Source organism: Chionomys nivalis, chromosome 19 (genome assembly GCF_950005125.1).
Source record: "Chionomys nivalis chromosome 19, mChiNiv1.1, whole genome shotgun sequence".
Taxonomy (NCBI): domain Eukaryota; kingdom Metazoa; phylum Chordata; class Mammalia; order Rodentia; family Cricetidae; genus Chionomys; species Chionomys nivalis.
Window position 1 is genome coordinate 37,717,219 of NC_080104.1, and position 23,747 is coordinate 37,740,965.

Sequence of the window (23,747 nt, forward strand, 5' to 3'; positions counted from 1 at the left end):
GTGTTTTTGATCTTGGCCATTCTTAAAGGTGTAAGATGTAATCTCAGAGTTGTTTTGATTTGCATTTCTCTGATGGTTAAGGATGTTGAACATTTCCTTAAGTGTCTTTTAGTCATTTTAGATTCCTCTGTTGAGAGTTCTCTGTTTAGGTCTATACCCCATTTTTTTTTTACTGGATTATTCCCAAATGATTTTAATATCCTAATGTGGAAATGCATAAATGAAAAGACCTGTATTATTCTGTGTGCCTGAATATGGTAGAAAGTGTGGTATTCATGCCTCCCATGAGTCAGACGCATGGTCTTCCTCTGTAACTCCGAACTCAGGGTATGAGATCAGAAGTCTGACAGGAGTACAAGGCGGTCCAGACCCAGTATCTTGTCTTTGTTCCTTCTGTAATTTGGGGACATTTCCAGTCAGTAGAGGGATTGAATACTGATTTTTCTCCTGCAAGAACACTTGGGCTTCGTCTGCCCGAGAAGAGTGGAATTGCTGATGTACGTGATGCCTGTGTGTGCTGTGTTCTTCCCTGTTATTACTTCTCAGATGGACTTCATCAGATTTGTGCCATACCTGTTTTAATGAGCTGTAATTTGGAGTCGTTTTAATGTGTATTTTGACGTGTTTTGAGATACAGTCTCAGCTACCTGCTTTCACCATCTCTCTGCATTGCTTGCTTCTCCTCCCCCCAGTATCCACTAGTCCTGTGTCTCCATAGATTTATTTTTCCTTTCCCAGAGTGTCCTATCATGGAATTGCTATTCAGGAACTAGTTAGGGGACATCAAGGCAGCCAGTTCAGGGGGTACTGTAGACATCACCTGCAGCATACCTGATCAGGTATTGGGTGGAGGATCTTGCTAGCACTGGGTGCTGCAAAGATAAAAGCCACAGAGAAAGGGTTCCCAGGGTCTTCAATAAAGTTTGCTCCTAGGAGCCCCTTGTGGAAATCCACATGCCCAGCCTGTCTGGCCTCCATGCTGCTCTCACTCTGGGAGGCACCTACACTTCCCCTCGCTCTGTCCCAGCACTTAAATATTTCATAGGCAGGTAGACGGCTTATCTGGTCTCCTCCTGTAGGATGTCTTTGTGGCTTCCCAGTTTGGACGATTGTGAATAACATGGCCTAAATATCTAAGTTCAGTCTTCAAGATACCAGTCTTCAAGAATAATTTCTTTTTTTACAGAAAAGTTGTGGAGTTATTGTGCGGAACATTCTCATATACCCCTCTGCTGATTTCTCCGGTGCGTTGTAACATATTACATTGAGTTGTCAAAACTAATTAACATGGGCACATTGCTGTTGCCCAGGCTTTGTTTACGTTTCAGCAATGTTTCCGCCAATTTTCTTTCTCTATTTTACCACCCGTCTCAGGATGCCACGTCGCGTTAGTAGTACAGTAATTTGAATTTGAGTTTATAGGAGTAGTTTGGGTGTGTTATATTTGCTAAATGTCTTCAAACTCCTCAGCATATGCTGAGAGCTTGAGTGTAAACCTATCAGCTAGAAGGGGCTGGTGTCCTTTAGGCAAATGAGCACTTTAATTATAAGATTGTTATTTTGAGCGTGTTTTTTTTTTTTTTAAGTTTGCATCTGGCTTGGGTAAAATGTGCAGCTCGTGTAGTACAGGGAGAGGGGCCGCAGGCTTTGGTGACAAGATGTTTCTCGGCAGCCCTAGAGCTTGCTGGAAGGTCATTTTAAGGACGAGTGTTTCAGGCCTGGAGGAGACTGGTGGCAGGGCCGTCACAGGAGCTGTCATTGCCTGATTTTTCAGCTCCGCCAGAGGACGAGGTGTGCAGGTAGATAATGAACATCTTTAAATGTTTTGCTGGCAGAAGGACTCCATGAAAGATGACAGAAGAAGTCATTGTCATAGCCAAGTGGGACTACACGGCCCAGCAGGACCAGGAGCTCGACATCAGGAAGAACGAGAGATTGTGGCTGCTGGACGACTCCAAGACGTGGTGGCGGGTGAGGAACGCAGCCAACAGGACAGGCTACGTGCCGTCCAACTATGTGGAGCGCAAGAACAGCCTGAAGAAGGGCTCCCTGGTAAAGAATCTCAAGGACACGCTAGGTGAGTATCCACACCCCACCTGGAATAGCTAGGCCAGGGAACAGCATTGCTGCTTCAGCTTGTGTGTGTGTGTGTGTGTGTGTGTGAGAGAGAGAGAGAGAGAGAGAGAGAGAGAGAGAGAGAGAGAGAGAGAGAGAGAGAGGTGTGACGTTTAGAGTATTTGTTATGGTGTGTATAGTATGTGTATATGTGATGTACTGTGTAAAGGTGTGATGTGGTATGTTATGTGTGTATCGTGTATGTGTTTTGTGTGTGTGAGTGTGATATAGTGTGTAAACATGCTGTGTGTAGTGTGTATGTATATGTGGTATGCTGTGTAGGGGTATAATGTGGTATGTTATATATAAGTGTGTGTTTTGGGGCAGGTGTTAATTGTTAACAAACTCCTACTTGGGTTTTGTACAGAGGTCAAGTTAAAGACTCTGTTTATCATTTTCTGGATAATTGATAGAGTTTGGAATCTCGGGTAAATCAACACTTGTGTGTGCTGCGGAACCTTACACAGTGGTCTCCTTACATTCAAACTCTAGAAGACCCCGACTTAGACTCACAACAAATTTCGTAGCTTTGCCCATCAGCACACTAACCCTTTTCTCTTACAAACTCTCATGCATTTATCTTTGTACTTACTGAAGGAAGACGCCGGTACTTTTTGGTCTGTTTTTGTTTTTTGTTTTTTTTTTTATTCCTGTCTTGGTGATAGGATATTTTATACCAGTTTCACGCAGTAAGTTAATGTGTAGTTGGGGTGATGAGCAATCAGAAGCCTCTCAGATGGACACTTCCACAAGCCCTGTTCAGTTATGACATTCTCTGTGTCTCCCTGTTCGTGCCTCTTCTCCTCCTCTGGTGTATTAGTTCATTTTCTAGCACTGCAGCAAACTCCTTCATGGTGGGTTGCTTTATACACGAGGTCAAGTGACCATATGTGTATTGCCTTCTTGGCAAAGTTTCAATGTGGTACAGGTATCCTATGCAAGAGACTGGGGGACGTAGAGAACCATAGTATCTGTGTCTTCTGACATTGTTCCCTTTGTATTCCACCGGTATTCATTTATACACCTTCTGTGTAGTCCCCTTTGCCACCCAAAGGCCCCACCTCTAAGTAGTATGATAGGAACCAGTTTCTTCCTTCTTACTACTCTCAGTGGGGATTAAATTCACAAAGGGACCCAGGTAAGGAGATACATTCAAGCCATATCACTCCATAGCCACAGGTCTGACAGGAGATCGCTACCACAGTGGTGACCAGCCGTACCTGAGTGTGCACACAGCCATTTCAGTCCATAGCCCTGGGTCCGACAGGAGATCGCTACCACAGTGGTGACCAGCCATACCTGAGTGTGCACACAGTGCCCATGGTTACTGCTTCCTATTACCCTAGAATTTAATCAGAAAGGCTCATGGAAGGACAGCTGAGCCGAGCTGACAATTGACAGTTGTCTCCTAAGTATAGAGTTGTTTGTAGCCAACAGTGCCAGCCTATCACTTCAGGTTCACTGTGGACGCGAGCCAGTACCATACCCTAGGCTAAGTGTATGTAGACTTCCCCTTGTGTTACTAGAAGAGGATTAGCTTCATTGGAGCGAGCAGGGGTGAGGGAGACATGGTTCAACTGAGAAGGGCATCACACCGGATGTGTTTCGGGGTACCCATCTTCCTCCTTGTACAGTCCATAAAGGTCTGTGCTGACTGTTCAGGGGGTGAAGCCTTTAGTCATTGGGAGGTATTTTGTGCTGCGCATGGACTTTTTCTTAGGATGTCTGCGGCCAGCGTAGATTCCAAGACTGCTGGAAAAATTCCATTTGTTATTAGCATTCAGGTCTTTTTCCACCAAATTCTCTCTCCTGTGTATTTTTTCTTTGCTTGAGAAATGTTACTTAAGTATGGTAAGGAAAATGGCGCTGGTGAGTGGGTCAGTGCTTTAGTGTTCTGAGAGTTTTTGACCGACTTTCCAGCCATCCCCTGACACACCCTCTGTAATAATGTTTGGCATTGTTGACATATTTTGCCTTAAAAAAATTCAGAATCCTGTAAACCGCAAAACGGACATAACTTTGAATTGGAAAAAGTAAGCCCCCTGAGGTCATAGAGAGCCCCTTAAATGGCTGCCTGTTGACTTTCTTGGGAGGAAAGACCAGGCCTCAGGTTGAGGTTCTAGGCCTCATCTTTGCCCAATGTGTTCAGATTTCCCCACACGTGATTTCCCCATCAGTTCATCTCATCCCACAATCTCAAGTCACAGAGCGAAGCAGCGCATCCCACCCTGGTGCTGGGCCTGTTCCCCTGTCCCTGACAGATTGCCACCCAACCCCTGCTGGAGCTTAGACTGCTCCAGAAGGCCAATTCCATTTTTAGAGAACACAGATTGTTAGAAAGTGCTTCCTTAAATAGATTCAAATTTTACATTTCTCAAACTTCCTCCCCTTGGCTCTCACTCTGCCCTCCAGGGTTTTGCCAAACAGAGCAAATCTCTCCAGTGAGTGACGGTTCTGCTGTGAGCTTCCGACTCCATTTCAGCACATAGGTCTTTGAAAACATTTACATCAAGCGTGAAAGATTGCAAAAATACAGATAAAACTATGTTTCTAGATTTATTTATTTATTAATAGGAATCAACTTTCATAGCCTTTGGGACTCAGTGAGAAGTGGCCCATTTTATATGTGCATGTACACACAAAATGAGGGCACATGTGCCACAACATGTATGTGTGTGTTGGGCGGGGGGGTGGGGGGGGACTGAGAAGACAACCCACAGCAGTCTGTTCCTTGTTTCTACCATGTAAATCCCAGGGATTGAATTCCATCTGCCATTTTCAGATTTGATGGCAGGCACCCTTAACCGTTGAGCTTGGCTCCCATTGTTAATATTTGGTTGCTGCTGTTTGTGTGGTTTGACATATCTGTCATGATCACCTTTGCCATCAGACAAAGAGGGACCTTGTTATCTGAACAGGAGCTTCCCATTGAAGCAGTCCCAGAAGAAGGGGAGGCACCTCCACTATCGGTCTCTGTGTGCAAAATAGCTTCCTTCTCCACAGGCTGACTTCCACAGTGTGTAGGCCAGACAGCGGTGAAGGTGCTGTCTGTAGCCCCTCCTGTCTCCCAGGTGTCTCTTGTAACGCAGACCTCGGAGACTGAGTGTTCGCGGCTTCCTGTTTAGTTACGGACTCCGGTGTGTCCTCATAGTTAGAACACGAGTCGTGGACTGCATTGTGCAGAACAGAAAGTGTCTCTGCTGTGTGAAGGCAGCAACAGACTATTGCCCTAGACTGCATCCCTTCGCTTCTTGTACTGCGTGCCGATCCATGTGGGATTTATGCCTGTTGCTGGAGTTTACTGAGTCTGAGGTCTGTGGGTAGGACTGCAAGCTTGATGCCTTCTTTGACACAATTGTGCAGGGGTCCCCCAGAGCCACAGGATTATGAATTGGAGCTTCTCTCCCTTAGGGGAGGAGACAGTGGCTCTGTGTGGCTGTCTGTGTGCCTGGGAGACTTACATCTTGTCACGCACAGTGTTTCCTTAGAGCCGCTTGAAGGTAACAGTATAATTGACAAAAGTGTCTTGTTAAAAGTATTAACATTCTTTTCTTTCATTGATTTGTAATTGAGCAAAACAATCTGATCTTGTATTTTCTTTCACAAGGGCAAAGCATTTAGCTACTGGATTTTCTTCCATGTTCAGCTCCTGATCACGAACAGTCAAGAAAATGTTCCCATGCAGAACTAGGGGTGATGGGTTGTCAAGTGTGTTTCTTCAGGCAGTGTCCGGGCACAGCTATGAGCTCAGCAGTGAGCCAACCCAGGCTACTTCTGGCCTTGACATTGCAATTTGACCTGCATAACTATGTAGGCTAAATATTGTAAAGCCCTATGCTTAGCCTTTTGGGATGGAGATACTGTTCCCTGGGAGATAATTTTCAAAATTTCTGTGCACTAGCCTCAGGAACAGTTTTTGTTACCATTCTGATTCTAGCCACAACCCACCACAGCCCCAAAGGTGTTGAACTTTGCCTGGGTGATTATGAACAGCTAAAGAATTGAGCAGAAGTGTTTGTGGCCTCTGTAGCGATAGGAGGAAGATGGGGGTGAAGAAAGGTGGAGGTCAAGAGGCAGACATAACCTACTCTAGACCCAAACAGGACACCTGGGAGGATGGAAGGATAGACTGGCAAGGAAGACAGGTAAGATAGAACCCTGTCCCCATGCTGGTGCACTGGGGTGAGGGGATACCTGGATGCTTGTCTCATGTAGGGTGTTTCCTCTGCTTTCACCAAGTTCCTACCTGGGAGCCTTCAGGTCTTAGGATTCCTTTGCTGCACTGCCAGGGGATCCAGCCTGATAGTGGAGCCCTCTGGCAGACAAAGACAAGAGCTGTGTGCTTAGGAAAGTGTTTCACAGTGAATAGTTAGGGAATAATAAAGCTATGATACCTCTGTTAGGGAGAGAACTTGTACGACACTCACCAGTGACTTAAACACCTCTTTCAGATTTGATTTTAAAGTTTGAATGAACTAGGAAGTGAGTTTCTCCTTCATGTAAAAATTAAACACGTAGTTTAACAGTTGACATTATTATTATTATAAGTAACCCCCACCAAAGCAGAGAGGACTTGCCTTCTGGGCTGGTCTGGCCTTGATCTTACCGGATAACCCTATTGACCTTGAATTCTCAGTAACTTTACTCAGCCTTCTAAGTGCTGGGATTACAATGTGAGCCTGGATGGGTGGCTTCTCACATGTTTAGTGTGAGGATTGCGTATAATCTTCCATACTATAGACAGACTTCATGTATTTGGAGAAAAGTAAACTAGTGGACCTGATTCTGATACCTCTGACGGGTGAAACGGTCCCCTGTAAAAACTGTCAGCAAGATCACAGGGTCAAGTGATTTCTCCCATTGGTGCCATCACATTTTGCTTCTTAAAGCATACCTGTTTCCCATAAAGGATCCATTCCCTTAGTCACCGTTCTGAGTTTTGTCCTCCATCAGTCTGTCAATAAACTGGTAATAAGTAGTAGTGGGCAGGAGCCCGGTGTCATAGAGCGCCAGGGCCACTGGGTGCCTGCAGCAGTTGCCTGAAATATAAGCATGGAGCAGCTTGCAAGTCACCAAGTACTTTGTCCTTGCCAATACAGCCTACCCCTCATATATTGTCTCTGTCAACAGTAAGGGGCCAAATTCTGTCTAGAAAGGACCTGGAGGCTTCCAACAGGAGGACCAGTGGGCATGCTAATATGCTTTTATGACTTATATAGAAAGATACAGGTTGTTAAATTAAGCAAGATGTGTATAGCCAGTTGGGATGTGAACTTGTAAAAACGTCTCTTGTTACACTGAAGCTGGCAATACCACCCCTGGCGTGAGAATGTCCCTGTGGCCTTCCTAAGAACACCAGATAGGACATCCAGAGTACACTTCTGCTCTGACTGATGTGCTTGTCTATATAGAGTTGACCGTCTGCATTGAGTGGTCAGTCTCCCTGTGCAGTAGATTGGAAACTATCTCCAAGTTAGCATTCTGGAATGTAGGAGAACAGTTTAAAAACAATACTTTGCCTGTTTTAGACATGAAAAACTAGGTCCTGATTAACACAGGTTGCGTGAGGTTCCAGGTTAGATGATGATGATATTAAGGAGTGGATGTAAATTCCCCAGGTTTAGTGGGTGTCTGTGTGTGTCATACTGGGGTGGTCTCAGCAGCTTAGTCTCTAATGGCTCCCAGACACAGGGTTTCTGTTGCCCTGCTGTGCATTAAAAGCAAACAGACACACTGAAGAGAGTTTTTTAGAGACCACCCTCTGTCCAGAGGCATCTCATGGTCTAGGGGTTGCTAGGACATGAGCCCCAGCTCTGTAGGAGCGACTTCAGTTTGGAATTAGCCTTTCAGAGATCATGAGTATGCACTGTGATCAAGCGTGAGGCAGGGGAAAACCGCAGGTGCCCATACATTCTGCTGATTCCTCATCACAATGATGCCCCTGCCTGCTTTGTAACTTCCTGTGGTCGACCTATTTTCTGCGTATCTCTGGGATGAGAGTGAGGAATGCCTGCTGCTTGTGGCAGCCACCCAGATTGTTTTCTGAGCCACTGTTCAGGTCTTGTTTATGCAACTATTTCTAAGAGAGGAAGTGTAATGGCAGACCTCCTGGTATTCTGGCTCCTCCATTCTTTCCACCCCCTTTTTCTGTGGCGTTCCCTGAGCTCTGCTGTCAGTTGGGGCAAGGATCCATACAGTGCATTGCATTGGTTTTTGCATTGTGTCTATGTATTATTTTCTGTAATGGTCTCCGGTACAGAAGAGCCTGCCTTATGTCTATATGTGTATATATATTAGTCCTGAATCCATATATACACAATGAAAATGGACTCAGCAGATTGTATTTATGTATTTGCCCATTTATATGTAATATATATGTAACAATAATAAAAAAAAAGGCCATCAATTTGAAATGGTGAGGGTATGGGAAGGGTTGAGAGAGGAAAGGGAAAGAAACAAGTGATGTGATTATATTTTAATTAAAAATGTAAAAAAATTATAGCCCATGAAATGATTGTATTTCATAAAACTATCAAATAGTTGTCTCTAGTCTTTAAGATGGACATACCTTTAAGAAAATTGGAATCTGTGAGAATAACTTAGAAGGAAGCACATTCCCTGGGGTGTCTTGGCTCTGAAAGAACCAGTTAGCATTTGAATCTAATCTCTTGATGCTTGTAGGCATTACAGTTAGGTTGTTTGATGACTTGTGACTGTTCTCAGTGGAGTTAGTGTAAAGCATATGAACTCTTTCTGCAGGGAGCCTGACACTGACTGGGAATGGCAGATTTCTGACAGTCCCTGTGCTTCTGATTTGGGGGAATGATTAGAGTTTGTATACTCTTCTCGTCCGTTGGAGAAGTCGTGGGCTTCTCTGCACTGACTGTTCAGGAATAAGAACACTGCTGCTAGCCACCCTGTCCTGGAACATGCAGCGGCTTCATTAGAGAACAGGACAAAGGCCAGCACCCCCCCCCCCCCGGAAAATTTGTGTTATAACGTTTAGAAAGGCAGGCTGTCAGTTCCGTCTCAGAGGTCCAGCTTCTCCCGAGGTCTGTTTTGTCATGACTTCACCCTCTCCGCGGTGTAATATCCGCCGTTGTGCAAGCATGAATTAAACATAATACATTGTAATTTAGAATCCATTACAACTCCGTCTCACCAGATTGTTCCCAATCGAAACAGGCTGTCACATGCATTATTGCAGGAATCCTATGGAAACTTAGTGCTGTGCTGCCAGACATTCAGAATAAATTCAGATTTGTTTTCGTATGTCATAAGCTTCCAAGTATTTAGAACCAAAAATGTAAAACAACTTACAACGGATTAGTGGGAGGATGATTAGAAAATAGAGACAGATTGTTTTGAAGGGAAAAAAAATTACTAATAGGACAAAAGCTAGGAGAGACCTTGAGATGTGGGAGGAGTGTATACCTCAGGAAAGTTAGTGAAGCACAGTGGGGCGCATGAGACCTGTGCTGCTCTGCCCAGGGCGCTGTTGTAGCCCCTGTGTCTTCGTGGAGGTTAGAGAGTCAGGTTCAGCACTGGGAGCCCCTGTGTCTGCTTATTGGCTCCACATTAAAGATTCTACCAACTCCGAGCAGATTGGAAATAATCAGAATGCTGTGTGTCTATGAGCGTAGGTACAGCTCTCTGTTCTTGTCATTATCCCATAGGATACAGTACAGCATACATAACGCTTACATTATATTGGGTGGTACTTGACGAACAGTACACGCGAGGATGTGTGTGGGTTCTATTCTATGCAAATAGTCTGCCATGTTATATATGGGATGTGCGGACACATGAGTTTTGGTGGCCATGGTAGATCATAGGACATTGCCCTGGGGATCCTGAGGACTGTCTGTGTTTCAGAATAATTGACATAGTGGCTGTTTTTTACCATCTCACCATGTGGCAGCTTGCTAAAGAACTCCCGCTCTGAGCTAAAAAGTTAACTCGAGCCGTGGAACAGAGCGGCATGGACCGGGAAAGAGTAAGACCATCTCCCCGTGTTTCAGACCGCGTTTCCCCATATGGCCTGCGTTTGTTGTTCGCTCCCCTCCATATGTCTGAAATGTTCCTTTTCTCTACTGCGTGTTTCTATCCACAGCTGAGACGCCTTGGGGCATCGCTGACTGGCATCATGTAGCTGTACTGATTGCCGAGTCCCCCATACTTACCTGAGCTCCTTCTGGTACCCACTTTCCTCTAGCCCTGGCCTTGTGCTTGCTGTTGGTAGTATATGGAGAGGGTAGGTGGGCATCCAAAGGCTTCTGCTTCGTGCACAGAGAACCAGGGTCTACTTAATAGGCTCAGCCAGGTGGTACTGGGTACTTTTCTATGGGTCAATCAAGGTCACATGTGCGACCTTTTTTGCCTCTAGAGCAGTGGTTCTCATCCTGTGACTCAAAAGACCCTTTCATAGGGGCACCACATTAGATATTTTCATTGCAATTCACACCTGTGGCAAAGTTACAATTATAAAGTAGCAACAAAAATAATTTTATGATCAGGGTTCACCACAACATGAGGAACCGTGTTAAAGGTTGAGAACCACTGGCCTAGAGGTTTTTCCCTCCAGGCTGTTACTGCTTCTCCGCTCTGTTCCTGAATTTACAGGTTCTGCAAACATGCTTAGGTTGTTGTTGGTTTACCCAGCTGTGGAAACCACTTTGCAGGACAGTTCTTAAATATTTTTGAAGCTTCTTCAAGAACGCATGGCATGGCTGATGGCTTTCCGTGGGAAATGTGCTTGATTTTTTGTCTTTTTTGTTTCCTTAGGAAGCACAGCTATTGAGTGACTGACTTATAAAATTTGCAAGTAGGTATTTGTAAGTAGAGTTAGTTGTAATGTGTTGTTATTGTCGTGCTATTAATTGAATTTGATCAGATCCATACTGTTTCACCTAGTGTGTTGTGTTAAAGCATAGCATTGACAAGTTAGCTGTGTGGTCCTCAAAAGGACCCTTGGATCCACTGTGACATTTTATATGTTATTTATTCCTGCATAGATAGTTCATGGACTCTGTGCTGATTTCTAGAAGGTTCTTCTAGATCACTATGCCACACTTTGCTATGAAAGTCAGACAGTTGAGGCTTAGCCAAAGCCAGGAGTGAAGTCCCTTGTGTCCCAGCTGGGCACTGCTGATTGTAGGCCATCAGTAGCTGAGGACTTAGAGGTAGGGTACAGGCCTCTGGAGGACTGGGCATTGATCACCTCTGTCTACCCCGAACAGCAAGGAATCTGTCCAGATACCTGTGCCTTGGAAGCAGTGCCCTTTCTCCTCCTAACACTAAGACCTTCTGTTGTGTAGACTAAGTAGCCTCTCTCGGATTATTCCGGGTCTCTCTGGTTTATCATCTACTTCTGCCCCCAAGGGCAGGAGGGAGGTGACACCTGCCCCTGGGGAATGCTATAGGAGACGAATCCATGCAGCTCAGTTGAGAAAGCCTTGCCACTACTTTTCTGCAATTGATCCTCCTCTGACTCTAACTCTGGCATTAATCAAAATTCTTGTTTACAGCAAGCCCCTAGGCAAGCTACTTGGGTTCTTGCTGTGTGCCAGTCACTTAAATCCAGAGCTTTCCCAGCTACTTCACCCACCTGGCACTGCCCCCCCCCCCATTTCTGTGACAGATGATGACAGGGACAACAGAAGAGGTGCTGTAGTGTTCCCCAGATCTGGGCAGCACGAGAGCTATCCCAAACGTGACTCAGACAATCCTGCAGAAGCGCCATTTGCCCATGTCTGCCCCATTACCATTTATACATTTTAATTTGCAGTTTTCAGTTCTCATAGTTCCATACAATCTTAAAAGCTAGGTGTGTGCTCGACTTTTGCTGGTGGTTTGATACTTCCAGTCCTACTGGAGAATGTCACTTGTAATCTGGGCCTCATCTTACCCTTTTGCATATGCAAATGATTCATACTCCTGGATAGGGTGTATGTGTTGAGAGGTGCTAAATATTTATTTTCATCAAAAATTGTAATGAAAAATGAAGGTATTTTTATTTGGCATCTGTGTTACCATTTGACTTTTGCATTTGTTTAAAAAAAAAGTCTGAATCATTTTTCCCAACCCTAAATGTTTAGTCCCATCACTTACCTGTCCACTAACGAAGGAGTAGCTTTCAGTTGAGCCAGGAGTTCGCAGTTCAGAGCCCTGTGCACAGGGAACTGTGTACTTGTGGGAGGACCTGATGGCCCCAACACCTCTGTCCCGCAGAGGGAGGATGCGGGGTGACGGCGCTCACTCAGCTCACAGATCTCCCCATTTCCTCCCGTCCTTAGCATTCAACCCTGAACATGGGAGTTTTATATAATAATATTCAGGAGAGCCCTTCGTCATAAGGCACACGCTCCTAGAAAGAAATGAACGTTAGTTGCAGAGTCAAGAGAGAAGAGAGAGCTGGAGGGTCAGGAATTGGTGTCATCCCTTGTTGGCCATACCTTCTACCCTCACAGGCCCACAGTTAGAGTTTGAGCTTTCTCAAAGGGCAAGGAGAAGAAATTGCTCTAGGAGAAGACAGTGGAGCGAATGCCAGTGAAGGAAGAGGGTTGACCTGTGGAGGCTCCGAGCAGTCACCAGCATTGGTTAGGAATGGCTGACAAAGTGTTTGAACTGGGAGTGGTCTGAGAAGAAAGCCAAGTTTATTAATTGAGTGTATGTTTTCCGTTGTTTGCTGGTTTTTAATGGATAAGTGGCCTAAGAAGCGGCAGGGAAGAACCGCATACAAGATGGCTTCCTCACAGGGTGCTCCATCGCAGTGTTTTAATGCTCTTGACAGATCTAGGAGTTCAGCAGATCTTTGGGGTAAGCCCCCATCTTGTGGAGGAAAGCCCACATTGTACTTATTCCTTGGACACTGTTGTTGCACATGTATGTGCCTAGGACATCTTTCCACAGCTGTGCTGTTCGTGACCCACAAAGGGACTTGGGGGGGTCAACTCAGCCTGTGGAGAAGGCATTGCAGTTTTCAAAGCTGGAGTTCACATGGAGGAACAAAAGTTCCAGGATAAGTTTCCTGCCCGCTCTCAGTCTCCTTGGGTTCACACATTCTGGCTGTCAGAGAGTGCACACTCTTCCCTCTGTAGAGCATAAAGACCCCACATGAACCCAGTGACAGTGGCTGAGGTCTTGGGGTGAGGTGGGACGGAGTATTTGTGATCCATAAAGGAGGGGGGAAAGCATAGGTATGTTGTCCTTGGTGCCTTGCCTCTGTGGTTGTTTAGAATTCAGAGCTCCTATGTTCCTAGCGATGGTTCCCTAGTTCCCGATAAAGAGGATTTTCCCCTAGCAAGATACCGAGGTGGGAATGTCCAGATGACAAGCCCTTTGCTTTGCCATGGTTGTTCTGACAACCTCTGGGGAGAGCTCTGCTTCTCCACTGCCCACTCCCCCTCTCTGTAGTTTCCGAGGGGCCTCTGGAGCCTCCAGCCCATGCACTTGCTTTCCCCAAGTACACCCCCTGACCTTTGTCCCCTGCTCCTGCTCTCCGTGCTGACTCCAAATAGCCTGTAGTTCCTGCCGTGGGTACTCCTGGTCTTATCTAGGTTGGCTCCTCTGCTTCCTGTAGGCGCAGAAGCCACAGGCTCACAGGGACATTCCATTGAGTCCTTTTCATTATACTTGTCACCATGGTGACATTTAGTATTAAGAAGTTTTCATAATATTTAGTTGACTTTACTAATAGGTCCTAACTCTAATGGAAGAAATGCCCACACATTAGTAGCCTCTGGTCTTAATTTAGTATAAACAACATTTTTGTATAAGCAGGAGTTTTGGTTAGATTGAGTTTGGGTTACAGACCTAACTAGTGGCAAAAGTTGTTGGCGTCTGTTCTTAGAGCCTACATGAATGACTCTTCTGCACTGGTCTGTGATGGCCAAGGGGTCAGAAGGACATTCTTCCTGCTTTGCTTCAGGCTGAGCAGTGAACAGCAGAGATCTTTTTTGATAAGACAGAGGAGAAAGGGGCATAGGCAAAGGTGCCATTGATAGAAATTTACCCTGCAGTCATGGCTGGCCCTAGTTCAGTACAGGGGAGGGGGAGATTGAGGGAGTGGTTGGGGACAGTTATAGTCTGGTGGAATGTCCTGAAATCTTCTGCAGCCTGAGAACCACCTGTTGTGCATTAGATCATGCAGGAATGTGAAGCTGTTGGAAGATGTGACCCTGCCCCCATGTTGCTCATCACTCCCTTAAGCCCTCTGGCGGAGCAGGAGTAGAATCATGCTCTTCTTCAGGATACGACACTGTGCCAGCCTTTGGCGGTTATGCTATGGCTGAGGTGTTTTGGTTTCCAAAAAACAAACAAACAAAAAAAAAAACTCACTGGCCTTTCAGATCCCACTTCTGCTACATTGCAAATACCTGCACATCGTTACTAGCATCGCCAAGTGTCTGTAGGACCAAAGGAACTGGCCACATTTGTGACTGAGGCCATTTTTATTTAAACTTGACTTTGTCTAAAACTGGTTTGTACTCAAGAGCCTGTCCTGTTCCCTGAACCACAGGTGGTGTTTCTTTGATACCTTCTACGCCACCATTGGCCATAGTGAAATGCATCTGGGCTGCTCTCCACCAAGTCAGGTAGCTTGCAGAGGGCAGGCTGCTTGATGACGCCCCCTGGCTGCCTGTACTCTCTGTCATAAATTGCTCCGGAGAACTCTGGCAGTGAAACCTAAGACACTCTAGGCTCAGAAAACAACGTGCACCATCCCAGTGGTTTATGGAGCCCATGAGCATGGTGTGCAGCCCGTGAGCTTGCTGCCTTCTGTCTCTCCCACACCAAACTCAGGCGGCCCCAAACCATAAGTGTTTTTTTCTTGCTTGTCTCCAGACAGCAGTTTCACATGTAGGCATCAGTGGTTGGGCACATTCTAGAAGGTGGAGGTGGGAAGTGTAAATCGGGGAAGTCTGTTTTATTTTCTCAGTCGATGAGACAAAGTCAGCTGAAACCTAGCTTTTGAAAAAAAAAAATATACTAAAGTCAGCTTATATCGTGAGACTCTAGGTTGGATTTGGGCACTTGGTTCTTGCTGTGGGGCCTCTGTCTCTTTGGATCTTATCTTGCTCACCTCTACCCTCATTAACGCCAAATGCTGCTGGCATCTGTTGCCCATGGCTTTCCCTCACTCTCCCTGGAAAGCTTGTGGAAACAACACATGTTCTCCCCACCCCCCTATCCCCGGCCCAGCAGTTCAGGTATAAGCCCTGCTAACCCAGGTGGAAGAGCCTTGCATATGGGAGGGGTTTGGAATTGCTGACCAGGTTCAAACTAGAGTCACTGTATGGTCTTGCATGGTCAGCCCGTTCAAATGTCCTCACCTTAGTGTGTTAGGGTTTCTATTGCTATGACAAAACACCATGACCGAAAAAAAAGTCCATCCCTGAAGAAACACTGAAGCAGAGAAGCCATAGAGGAACGCTGCTTGCTTACTAGCTTGCTTCCCAGGAGTGGCGTCATCCCCCGTGACCTGGGCCCATCTATAGTGTTAATCAAGAAGATGCCCCACTGACTTGCCCACAGGCCTAGCCACTGGGGGCATTTTTTTTTTCGAACTGAGGTTCTGTCCTCTCAAATGACCCTTGTGTTGAGTTGGTAAAAAAAAACGTTAGCCAGCATAGCAAATTTGAGGTTTGTCTTTTCACTTATTCTGGTGGTTTTGTTGTGGTTGTTAAATTATTTTAAAATTTATCCTGAAATAACCGAGTTGGTCTCCTCAGCGTTACCGCAAAACTCGACGCAAACCAAGCCAGTGGGCAGCGATGTGGAAGTGCTCCCAAGCCAAGTGTCTGTCACACGCTGTCTTCACATGAGAACTTGCTGTGGTCACTTTGTACCTTCCTTCCTCAAACCTTGTCCGATCGCATAGCCTCTAATAAGAAAGGCCTTTCTTAATTTTTAGCTGGCTTTAATAGGCCCTAACTCTAATGGAGGGAGTCCCCACACATTAATCCCCTTTAATCACAACAGTTTAAATAGTATTCTAGGTGTAAGGAATATTTTTGGTTCCGTATCACTTAGGTTACAGATATGATTAGTGGCAAAATTAAGTGATTTGCCCCCAGAGTTCCCAGAATTCGAGCACACGCCATCTGAACGAGTTAGCTTGAATATATTTTAGAACTATCAAATTTGTTTGACATCTTCTCCCAAGTCTGCAGGGCTCCAGCTGGAAACTGACAGCCAGAGCCTGTCTCAGAGGTGTTTGTTATCACAGCCCTTCATCTTGATGGGGGGGGGCGCATAAAAGATTTTGACTTTAAAATGAATTACATTAATAATGTATGACACGTTCAAACTTTTATTAGAACTCGGTCTTCAGTGTATATAATATTATTCGAGAAAGTTAAAATGTGCCTGTTATCAAAAAATATGTAACTCGGGGCCTTGAAGCTAACACCTAGGGTCAAAAAAATTGTCCCAAAAGTAGAAAGTATTAAAGTGTTGTCTCCCTTTAAATCCAGCTCAGCTGTTAGCCATTTAAAACGGAGCTATCTGCTCACAGACCAGAAATACAATTCCACAGTGCACATTTTATCATGTACAGGTGACAGTCACTATGGCACAGTCTGTAGCTGGTCTCCTTTTTAGGTCTCTAGAGAAGTGGCTTCATTGGGAGCTTGGTCACCTCCTATAGCAGGCAAACCTTACCCACCTTGGGCAGCTCTGTGCCAGGGAGGGCTGCTGCCTGGCTGGTCCAGTCACCCCTTCTGAGAGTCTGAAACCCGCGTCAACTGCTGAGCATATTGTTGATGGCCTTTCTGCCTAGGGCCCTGTGAAGAGGAAACGGCATCATCGCTGCTCAGAGGTGCTATAGGAAGAAATGTCAGGGGCATAGGCACTTGCTTCTCGGTCTCCTTGGCATTAGGCAGCACGACTCAAGGCTTACTGCCCACGGCAGGAGCTGAAGAGCATTAGCCAGATTGCTGAGGCCCAAGCATCTGTGTTCTGCCTCAGCTGGAGTGTTGAAACCTCACCCCATCCTCTCCCTCCTCTTGGGAGGTTTATAAGACCTTTCAGAGGACTCAAAAATGGCTGCCCAGTGTCCTTTTTAAAAGGTCTTAGGGAAACCCGTTTTCTCCTTCCCTCCAGGTGAGGACATAGCCAGGAGGCCCCACTCTTACTGCTGTGAAACAGGACCCGCCCGGTCTGTGGGCTATATGATTTTAGATTCCCAGCTTCCAGAACTTCAGGAGATGAATTGTTGTAGCCCGTGGTACTATGTAGTAGCAGGTTATTGCACAGGTGGACCTCTAAGGTTTCTTAATTGTAAATGCTGCAGCTTTGTTTTCCTGCTGGAAGCAGTAAGCACAGGGCCCTGGCAACGGTTTGTATGTGTTCTACTCTCAGCCCAATACCGTACTCCTAGAGCAATAGATTTTAAAAGATTGAGAGGTTTCTCTGAGCACAGATCTTCAATGTAGATGTTAAGATCTCACTCCTAAGACCTAGAAAACAGCGTCTTGCAAGTGTTTTGTTTGGGGATTTTTCACTGGGATTTTCTCTTCCTCCTTTGTTCAATTCTTTCCCCATGCCAGGGTGTTCCAGTTCATGCATTATTGAACAGGCTGTCAGTAAAGCCATTGCTTTGCACAAATGTGATACTTTACTTGACCCAACACATAGCTTGCTAGCAGTTGGAGAGTTTCTAATGGGCTCATTCTAGAGAGTCTCATCCATATGATGTATGCAAAGCAAGCTGCGGCAGCACACCCAGCTGCAGAGCTCACAGCCTCGGGTCAGTTCTCTGAGGGACGGTTTTAGGAGTAACTTGAAAATTGGAAAGGAAATGGATTGTTGAACTCTCATGCAGGGTTTGGTACGGATGCGTGATGTACACTGTGCTGTGAGTATAAGGTGGCAGGTACTAGGCGTATTTGTTCTGGATGGGCTGTACTAAGGACATCAGGAGGGACCTCACTGTTGGTGCTTCCATCAGGAGTTGGTTGTTGGGACCCCAGGGAGAAGGATTCTGGATACCACACTAGAAAATTCCTACATGTGGTGTAGATGAGTTGAGCAGACACTCTGGTGTGTTGGGGTTTTGGTCTGCCATGTTCTTGTAGGTTTGCTATTTATAGCCAGTAAATATGACTTGGGTCCTTGAGAAATAGGCTTGCCTCTCTCATTGAGAAAAATGTGTCAGATTCTAGGAGAAAGTAGTACATAGTAGTGTGTTAAAATAGTGAACACATTAGAGTTGAAGTTGTGTTTGTGTTACAACTAAAAGAAATATGTGGTGGGGGTTTCATGCAAGAAGTGGCAAAGCAGCCGGGCGGTGGTGGCGCACGCCTTTAATCCCAGCACTCAGGAGGCAGAGGCAGGCGGATCTCTGTGAGTTCGAGACCAGCCTGGTCTACAAGCGCTAGTTCCAGGACAGGCTCCAAAACCACAGAGAAACCCTGTCTCGAAAAACCAAAAAAAAAAAAAAAAAAAAAAAAAAAAAAGAAGTGGCAAAGCAGGAAGGCATGCTGAAAAGTGTGCACACAGAGCAAGAGCGTGGGGGCAGCCAGCCTATTCCTTCTTCATGCGTCTTGTCCCAGCTTCTGGGCAGTCAATGCCAGAGGAGCGGGCTGGGAATTATTACACAGGTTAGCCTGAACCTGGGATTTCAGTTTCTATCGTGGTCCTCAGACAAGCGGTGCCACCACCTTGTTGTAGGTGCCCAGCTCCCTACTACTCCCAACCTAGGCCACCACTGGTCTCTTTGAGGTTCTCAGCAGTAAGCGGAGTGGAGGGGGCGCAACAGATTATTTTGTCCCAACATTTAGGGTTTCTTATACTTTCTGTTTTAGATGACATTAGCTCTACCATTGGGCAAGTCCAGAGCAAAGATGGGCCCCCTTCTCAGCACCCCACGTGACTTTCCCATGCATGCTCTGCCCACCCAGCAGCTCCCCAGCCTGTCCCAGCCTGTCTGTGCATGCTATTCTACCCATATTCCTCACCCATGCTACTTCTCCTATCTTAAAATCTCGGGGCTCTGCCTACTTGTAGCTGGAAACTCAAGAACTGTTTTCATCATCTTCTACCATAAAAGGAACCATTGACCTCCAGTTTCAGGCCAGTAGATGGAAATAAGTTCTTGACACCCCAGTTTGCTCTGACGGAGCTGGGCATCTGGTTTGTTATGAATTAAATATGCTTTGATTTATACCACTTCACTGTCTGGGAATAGCCATCCAGTTCCCCTATCTCTCCCAATCTTGTTTTTCTCGCGTGCTTGGGGAGAATTGTGAACGCTGGGATAATATCCATGGCTGGGATGTCGACACACCCACCACCAACACACACACAGTTTGTACAGCTTCCTCTTAGATTGCTCTGTCCCGGCAGCTGCCATGAGAGTTCCTGGTGTCAGAGGCCCAACTCTCAGAAGGCTTGCACACTCCTGGCCTTCTGGCGTCACTGGGATTGTGGCCAAGAGTCTTTGAAGAGGACTTTGGACCTCTTGTGACAAAGTGTTGTTCCGATCAAAGACATCTAAAACCCTTGCTCAGTTAAGAATACCTTGATTCTGGGGTACTTGTGTGTTCCATATGCATCGTCTGAACTTATCCCAAATCCATATGTTGAAATCCTGACCACCACCCCCCAGAACCTCAAAACTGGGATTATGTGGAGATGGGGCCTTTAAATAGCAATTAAAACAAGCATATTAAGAATAGGTAGGCCTTAACTCAGTTTGTCTTATATGTGAAGAATGACATACACAGGAAAAACCAGGTGAAGATCGAACTGAACCTGGGGTTGAAGACCAAGATGACTCTTAAGTAGAATGGAAATCTAGATTTTTTGACCTAAATCTTCTGACTTGCTCTTATATCCCCATGTATTTGAATCCGATGCTGTGGTCCAGAACGAAGCAGCAGAGCAGTTGCCATAGCCTTAACTGCATTGTGTATTCACTCAGACCAGTTTGCATCGCCTCAGATGCTCCGGGCTCTGAACTGGGGCCAGTGGCCCCACTGAATGACGAAGGATGAAGGCAGCATAGCCCCTTTGTTTGGACCTGCACCCTGGGCAAAGCAACCCTGAAGACTAGCCTGCTTAGTCTGCAGGTTAAAGATGAGAGAACTCAACTACCCCTGGAGGTCATTCGGTGTCACTGGGGAGAAGGGGAGTCTGCAAGGGACTTCACAGAATGCTGCTAGCAGAGCTGGCGGGAGAGGATTCCCTGAAAAACTGAGGCGTCTTGCCCCGTGCAGTGCCAATGTTCTTTCCTCCCCTAGAATTGTCTGGAGTTCTACGTTTTAACTGGGTCAGAAGCATGCTTAGGTCAGGACTTCTCAAAATCACCCTCCTACGTATGGAAAGAAGTGTGTTTCACATTACAGGGCAGTGCTTGCTCACATGTGGCTGACAGAGGTATGCACAGGCAAACCTCGATACTCGCTTAAGATTTTCCCATCCCCTTAAACCCACTCCATCCACTGGCTTTCTGCGGCCCATTTCGTTGATCCAAGGATCCCCTTGCAGGTTTTCCTCTCACAGTCTTCAGAGGCCTGCCTTGGACTTAGTATGTCAGTGCATCCGGTACTAATTCCCTGACAGGAAAATCAGTCCCGAGTTTTGTGAGCAGAGATGAGTTACAAGTGAAGACGGAAGGTGGAAGGGTCAGCCTGCAGGTAGGGCATAGAAGGGCAGCACATTCAGGGGAGAAACAAAAAATAAACTGTTCAGGAGGGAGGTACATGGATGCAGGACAGGGTACCAGCCCATCGATCTTTACATTCATTTAGTCCAACTCCTTACCCCGTATAAAATTGCAGGCACCTTCAATTCTGAGCCCCAGGGGTTCTCTAAAGCTGGCCATCCTTCCAGAAGGAATTTTCTCTGTCCTTGCTGTCTTTGTGTCATAGCCCCACTGGCAATAGTTAATGGGTAAGTATCAGCTTTTCGTCACTCCTGTCGGTACCACACAGCTGTACCATTTTCCCCACAGCTGGTCACTGCCATTTGTAACTGGTCTTTGTGTTCTCCTGGTAAAAACACTTCCACGCCTTCATGGGTATACAACATGCGCCCAGTACCAACTGAGCCCTCTGCCCTGTCTTCACAGGCCTCGGAAAGACACGCAGGAAGCCAAGCGCTCGAGATGCATCGCCAACGCCGAGCACTGATGCGGAGTACCCATCTAATGGCAGCGGCGCCGACCGCATCTACGACCTCAATATCCCTGCCTTTGTCAAGTTTGCCTACGTAGCTGAACGAGAGGATGAGCTGTCCCTGGTGAAGGGCTCCCGTGTCACAGTTATGGAGAAATGCAGCGATGGCTGGTGGCGCGGCAGCTTCAATGGGCAAATCGGCTGGTTCCCCTCCAACTACGTGCTGGAGGAGGCAGATGAGGCGGCAGCCGAGGCCCCCAGCTTCCTGAGCCTTCGTCGGGGCGCTGCGATGAGCAACGGGCAAGGCGCACGGGTGCTGCATGTGGTGCAGACGCTGTACCCCTTCAGCTCGGTCACTGAGGAGGAGCTTAGCTTCGAGAAGGGGGAGACAATGGAAGTGATTGAGAAGCCCGAGAACGACCCTGAGTGGTGGAAATGCAAAAATGCCCGGGGCCAGGTGGGCCTGGTCCCCAAGAACTACGTGGTGGTCCTCAGTGACGGGCCTGCCCTGCACCCCACGCACACCCCGCAGATCAGCTACACGGGGCCCTCAGCCAGCGGACGATTCGCTGGTCGGGAGTGGTACTATGGCAACGTGACGCGACACCAGGCCGAGTGCGTGCTCAACGAGCGGGGCGTCGAGGGCGACTTTCTCATTAGGGACAGCGAGTCCTCGGTAAGTGCCCGACTGCCCCTCTGCTGGGGCCGCACTGCCAGGAGAAAGCTAAGTGTACAGTTCCCTCACCTGCGAGCGAGTTCAGGGACTCACTCCAGCCCTGATCTGAGGATGCTCAATGGTCTCTCGGTTTTCCTTACAGTTCATTTGCCTGATTTAGCATTGTTAAATATTTTACCGATCTTATTTACAGATTAGACTTAGTCCTGGACATAAGAAAAAAACTCATTTTTATGCTGGGTGGCGCACGCCTTTAAAACCCTGTCTGCGGGGGGGGGGGGGGGGTTTACAACTCATTTTTAGGGTTCTGATCTACCATGGCTTCAGGTAGCTGCTTTATTTCTTGGAACCTCCCTCAAAAAGGACCACCTATGTGGGGGACATGACTGGTGTGCCATTCTCTTGTCATCTTCACTGACTATACTTGAAATAGCAAAATGGTATTTGAAGGCACATACTAATCTAGATGAATATTGTGTTGGCACAGGGTCCGCTGCTCCCATCTTAACTGAATCTGGGAGAGCTAGGCTGAGATCCTTGCTGCCATTCTTTTTCCTGGATGTGGGGAGATGTGGGAGGGTGCCTTTCGGCTCCCGTGGGTGATTTTGGCCCTGTAGTAAGGCCATTTAAAGATGCAGGTTTCCTTTTCCTTCCTGGTCCCTTCCTGTGCAGGAGACCCCTGTGATGGCTCGCCTGGTGCCATCTACATCTGAGCAATCAGCAGGTTCTCAGATAGCAGGTGCCTGGCTTCTGATGCAGCCTTCTGTTGCTGCTGCTTTGTTATTCTTTGTATACCACATAATCCCAAGGTTGTCTTGGCTGCACGCAGCGCCGCTGCAAAGCTCGTCCCTGCAAAGCTCTTAAAGTACTTACAAACAGGATTGACCGGAAACCCGGAGTGCTGAGGGAGATGAGTAAATGGGGAATCAGGCCACCTGTCTGGCACAGCCAGTCCTCCCCCAACAGGTGGCTGGTTGTTGGGGTTGTGGCTCATCGGGACTTTCTGAAAGAAGCAGACAGTTTGACCACAGGCAACCTTTTCGCGTGTGCCTCCTGGGAATAACCCATTTTATAGATACCTTCCCAGTGACTCTTCTAAAAACCTACAAGCAAGAATTTAGTCCTGTGTATTCAAGTGTTAACTGGTTCTCCGAGGCTTTGGTTTCGTGTTTTAAGTGCACACTCTAAGAGCGGGATGCGTGTGTTCCGCTCTGCTAGCCCAGTGAGCAGTGTGCCCCGCAGGACTGATCTGAGAGATGCGGTCACAGCCCCTCGTAGAGAGGGGCCGCTGGAGTGTGTTCTTCGTAGCAGAAGGGGCATCAGACTTGCAGGAACCGAATCCCTTTATGTGTCAGCGGCCTTTCAGGGCTGGCCTTAGCCTCAGATGTTCTCGGGCAGTACTCCGAATGCTGACTGCGTCTGAAATCTAAATCCCGAGATGTCCTGATCAAGCCCAGCGTTCATTGTTGCTGGCAGGACTTCACATGGCTTTGTCCTCACGCCTTGGGAGCTCCGTGCATGGCTGCCTTTAGATCACATTCTGGGCCTGTGAGGAATTGAGGACAGCGATATCTCTCCCACTACAGAGTAGGAACGGGGAAGGCTCTGAAAATCCAATTAGTGTGCAGAATGCCCCGTCTAAGTGCTTGAGAGCCAGGCGCTTGTATTTGAAGTGGCTTCTTGGGAGAGAAGGGGCAAGAACCACATACTGGCATCATTCATTGACAGATGAACATGTCCCCTAGGGTTTCTAGTCTAAATAGACCTGTTAATTTTCTGTGTCCGCATCAGCAGCCTGCTTCCTACTGATGGAGGCATTTATTATTTACAATTTT

At 46.8% G+C, this 23,747-nt stretch overlaps 1 protein-coding gene across 1 annotated transcript in view; it reads left to right on the plus strand.

Annotated features, from left to right (window-relative positions):
• The window catches only part of Nck2 (NCK adaptor protein 2), a 116,628-nt gene that overhangs the window by 84,297 nt on the left and 8,584 nt on the right, over positions 1-23,747 (plus strand). Inside the window, exons 3-4 of the mRNA XM_057751949.1 lie at positions 1,836-2,077; positions 21,191-21,912. Coding sequence (XP_057607932.1) covers positions 1,852-2,077; positions 21,191-21,912 — 948 coding nt within the window. The 5' untranslated portion in view covers positions 1,836-1,851. The remainder of the gene's footprint in view (positions 1-1,835; positions 2,078-21,190; positions 21,913-23,747) is intronic.